The sequence below is a fragment of the Rhea americana genome, unplaced genomic scaffold, assembly GCF_003343005.1.
Source record: "Rhea americana isolate MKP2758 unplaced genomic scaffold, rheAme1 scaffold_202, whole genome shotgun sequence".
In the NCBI taxonomy this organism is placed as follows: Eukaryota; Metazoa; Chordata; class Aves; order Rheiformes; family Rheidae; genus Rhea; species Rhea americana.
In genome coordinates, this window is record NW_028186173.1 from 1,003,794 (window position 1) to 1,008,965 (window position 5,172).

Sequence of the window (5,172 nt, forward strand, 5' to 3'; positions counted from 1 at the left end):
CAGCGCGGCCCGGCCCCACTCCCCGCGCGCCGTTTATTGCGCGGGAGACCCTGTCGCCGCCCCGGCGAGCCCGAAGCGGGGCTGCACGGCGAAACCAGGGAGGCCGGCGTCAGGGCTGCGCCGCGTCCCGCACGGCCCAGCCGCGCCAGCACCTCAGCTCCACAGGGTTTACTTTTCCCACTCTGTGCTCTGCTTGGCAAGGTGCTTCCAAGCGCATTTAGAAATAAAAGCTTTTGGCCACCAGGATGTCAACAGCCTTAATTTGCTCTGGATACGCTCCCATAGCCGCTGTTCTCGTGGTCTGCTCCTGCTGCCCACAGCTGGACAGCAAGGCGCTACGCTTGCAGCCGACCTGCGGCCAGTTCAGAGCTGAGGGGCTCCCGCTACACACAGCGTTCAAAAAGGAGGAGGAGGAGGAGGAAATTACGTGCCAGCACGGCTCCCACCTCTCCCCGCTCACTTTGCTCCAAACTACAGTGAAGTTGCACGTTTAGCAACGGAGAGCAGGGCGCTATCGACCCTGCTGAGAGACGCACCTGGACGGACCTCTTGTAGCCTCCCCTCCCCTCGCGCCCCGGGAGGGCCGCACCTCCCTGCCCCTGCCCCTGCCCCTGCCCCGGCGAGATCCCCCCCCAGCCTGCCCACGCAGCGGCACCGCACCTGCTCGGCGAAAGGTTAACGCAGAGCCGCGCTGAGTCAGGGCCGGCCAGGTGAGCACGGGCGCCCCTCCTGGCTGCACTGCTTCTGCTTCTCTCTCTTTTTTTTTCCCTATCGGGTAGTTAGACGACAAAAAACAGCACAGTGACCCTGCTGCAGCATGGACTATTTAAAACCTGCCTGTCCTGTCGTATCTTCAGGATGTTACCACGCAGGACTGGAGGGCCCCGGCGGAGATACTGGCCTTGCGATCCTGACACTGCCACCCTCGTTAGAGCACTTCTCTTACGGGGTGGTAGCAGAGTCTCTGCGAATACGCAAGACCCCTGACCCTCAGCCATATGCTCAGTCTCTCTCCATCCTGCTGACAGAAATCAAATTGCTTCTCCAAAGAAACACAATATTCTTCTTACTAACACAGAGATAATTCCTCCACTGAGCATGAGAGGATTTGAAAATGTTTCTATAGCTTTCTGCTACCAAAGATTGCAGTTATACCAAACATGAATAAACCTGATTATTATCTGATTATTTGCTTCACGAATTGTGGACAATAGCTTAGCATATCTTTCATGGACAGACTAAYGGGAAGACAATGATGAGGCCAAGGCCTTTTAAAACAATCAATGGCACATCCTAAAAAATTACTCAAATTACACCTCTTCTGCATATTTGGAAAACACAGATGAGAGCTACCTTTGCATCTCTACATCCTTCAGCATCGTCTTTTATGTTTGGCGTCTTTGCTGTGATGTACAACCTCACAGCTGAAAAGTAGGCTGAAAAACAGGCTCTGTCTTCCAGAGATCGTTCATCTGTTCAGTCCTCTTTATTTGATACAGAACCACCGTTGCTAGACACGTCAGCACAGGGAGATAGATTAAAACATGTCCCAAGTCTTGCAGTACAGGTCTAAGTAAGGTCTGTTCACAACAGCTTCGCTTAAGGCCCTAACAGTAGTACAGGTCTATACTGCCTGCATGGCAAGCACAAAATACATTATAACCTCGCCCATTTTGACACTACTGCTGCAGTAATTGTGCCCTTCACCATGCAGCAAATGCTTCAGACAAGTAATCAGTCCCTACACAAGATTGTAAGCTACTCAGTTAGGAAGATACTCTTTTGGTTACTACCAGGAAAAACCAAACTCATGCAGACCTATTCTTGACTCCCTAGTGAACCTGCTGTGGAGCACAGATTACAACAAAACTAAACTATTTACTTAGGTCATTATTTTAGACATCCAATACTGTAGAAAGACATAATATAATGTGAAATATAATGCAAGATGYACTTAATAAAAGGAACCCAATGAAGACTCTCTTGTCTCAGTATTTAACCAAGCAGCAGTTATGGGATCAWACAAGAGGATCATATTGTGAGCTCCAACACAAGAATAAAGTAGTATGCAAGACTGGAAATGGATTTGGAGATACCTAATCAGATGTTACATCGGACACATRCTAAATAAGCAATCTTAACATGGTAGGAGGAGGTAATAGTCCTGCTCTACATCTGTATTACAGTCAGTGACTCTGCTGCAGTGTATTTCACAAGAATAATTACAATCTTTTCCAAAACGTAAAGTGGTTCAGTACTACAAAATAYATGTTCTTAATGTCTTCTCATATAGGACATCGACAATGTTGGACGTAAATACCATCTGAAATTGGTGTTAGAAGATATCCTTGAGAAAGTGAGTTCAGATTCATTTAATTAATAAATTCTAGGGGCAGAAATTGGCATTCCTGACACATAATAAAAAGCCAATGCTCTGTGCTGCTGGTTCTAGCTGAGGCCAGGAGACACACACTTAATACTTCTTTATTGTGTTTCAAACTTTTCCATGTTGAAAATCGGTATATGTGTGTGGGGGGGGGAGGGGCTGAATCTTCCCAAAAAGGGAACTATCATTTTCTACACCGCAAAAGCTCTGAATAACAGCTAGYGCCTACCACCATGACACAAGAGGATATTTAAGGGATGACAAGGTCATTTTGGCGTAACTTGCAATTTCCAATTGGAGTTATTTTAATCTGTTTCTCGAACTGAGTAACACAAGCAACATTCTACACCACACTGGATATTGCCTTTTATGTCAGAGCAGAAAGAAAATTACCTTTAAAATATATTCACATAGATACTACAAATTTGATCTTGTTTTAAATAATCTCAATTATCCATTGGTCAGATTCAGAGAAAATAGCAACTACATGTAGAAAAAAAAATTTACAAGTGTGAATTAACAATATTATACATGTATTTACTTAAATATTAATAATGTGATTAACTCTGTAACAGGACAATACTATTAACTGCACTGCTGAGATTCTTTATCATCTGGGCAACAAAAATGTTGCTCCAGACGTAAACTTCACAATAGAAGGAGAACTTAAGAACACTGACGAACAAGATAACATATTCTACAATCGAATCAAGAGCCTAAAAAAAGAGCTTGTGGCACAAAACATACCAGGTACAAAGAACAGGATGGGGGAGAGAGAAGTTATTGAAAGAATGCCCTCTGTGGCCAAAGCAAGTCGGAGCTAATGTGGTGGTGGTCCACGACCCAGGTGACAGCCCATGCTATACCAGCCAGGAGTGAGGGGAATCAGGCCATTAGCCCTACTCTTAATACATATCTCTACTTTCTCTTATTCAAGATGGTTTGTCAATCACATTACCAAATTCACTCATTAATTTCAAAATCCAGAACTGATCTATGATGTGCACRTGATTGTTTCCTGAACACACCCTCTTACCTCTACTTTATCAATGCAGCTCTTGCTGTGGTCGTTCTTGGAGCAGCACATCAGATACCCCGACTGTAATACTCAAGTCTGTTCTTACCTTAGAACAACCCTTTTCTTGATGATGTTACAGAATATTTATAAACTGTGAGAAGTGGGAGGGAGACAGAGTGGCAATGTTAGCAGCTATTCCAAGGTTATAGAGGAGGTCCATGACAGCAAGGATCACAAACCACGTCTCCTAACTTTTAGCCCCAAACCCAACTCATTAGACTGTACTATGAATGACTGCAACTCCATGAATCATGCTTAATGTGTTGTTTATCTTCTCTGCCAGACAGCCATGGCAACGTGCCCCCAGAAATGGAACCCATCAGACTGCTGGCACGGGCCGCCACTGGGTATGTGGTATGGCAGAACTCTACTGAAAATACTCGGTACGAACTGGCCCAGATTAAACACGTAAGGCAAGTGGTAAGTTACCATCAATGRCTTGCAAAAAAAATAACTTGTGTGGCAGATACTACACTACAGCTGTGGTTAAGTTCAAGTTCTTAAGTAAGAAACCTCAATTGCGCCTGGATTTCTTTGGTCTGGTTCATTTTTAAGCCAGTGTTTCCTTTTTAATSCCCCCACCCATTCACTCTAGCAAATCCTGATTTCACTGATGATTTTGTTTATTTAATCATTCCTTCTCTTCAAAAATTTTGCTCATAGATGCTGTATATCCTTGACAACAACAGTATTCATGCTTGTTAGTTGCAAAATTGGCTTTTCCACCTAGAGGTCATCASTTTTATTAAATCTTGTATTACTTTCCTGCCTTTTATCTACAGTATCCTGCAGGCACAGCTGACAGTATTCTTGCATCTGCAGAATATACATTGGAATATTCTCCTTTTTCTTTTCATCTACACCACAATCAGTCATGCTCTCTTTGATATCTATCTAAAAGCAGATCACAGTCAAAGTAATACTACTTGACATCTCTGCAATACCCAAGTCTGGACAAATAGCAACGGGCTGCATCTCAACTTCAATAAAACACAATCTACACTGCTTTTTGTTTACAGCATTCCAGTTTCCAGCCATTTGCTAGTTCACCTCAAATGCTAATAAAGCTCTTTAATATTAAGCTTTTTTACTTTGCTCTTCCTGAACTTACTTTTACTAATGCTTTTTTTTTTTGGGGGGGGCGCAGTAGGAAGAAATATCTTAAGCCTAAACTCCATTTTTAGCTGAACCACTCATACTGAAGAAATACTCTCCATTTTTTTAATGAGCCTATTAACAATCCCCATTACACTTACTTCAGGGATAGATGTCTACCCAAACTGAGAAGTTCACTCAACYGGAGCAATGCTCCTAGATCTATATTAGCACAATAATCGTTGATTAAAGTTTATGATAAGAAAATAGTGTTCAGGAAAACGTATCACAAAAAAGAAAAGGAGAAAAATACCTCAAGACAGAATAATTTATACTTTCATTAATTTCTGAGTGATTGCAAGTAGTATGTTTATACTGAGCAGATCTGAATTTGTCATTATCTGCCAAATCAACCGACCTTGCAGACCTTTTAGCTGGAATACACTTAACTAATAAGCATTCTGTTTTCAGAAAATTTCTATAGGGCCAATTTTCTTTTTTGTTTTAATTAACATATCTCTATGGATTCTCCAATTCTTCTGTCCTCTACTTGGAAAAAACATAATGTGAGTTATTCTTAACTACTAAATGGATGGTTAGAATCATAGAATCA

General features: G+C 42.6%; 2 protein-coding genes across 2 annotated transcripts in view; one reads left to right on the forward strand and one right to left on the reverse strand.

Annotated features, from left to right (window-relative positions):
* Positions 1–5,172, reverse strand: part of GFM1 (G elongation factor mitochondrial 1) — a 30,982-nt gene that overhangs the window by 7,842 nt on the left and 17,968 nt on the right. The window lies entirely within an intron of this gene.
* Positions 1,709–5,172, forward strand: part of LOC146596366 (latexin-like) — a 6,962-nt gene continuing 3,498 nt past the window's right edge. Inside the window, 4 exon segments of the mRNA XM_085304075.1 lie at positions 1,709–1,753; positions 2,294–2,356; positions 2,962–3,136; positions 3,748–3,884. Of these exon segments, the coding sequence (XP_085160201.1) occupies positions 1,709–1,753; positions 2,294–2,356; positions 2,962–3,136; positions 3,748–3,884 (420 nt within the window).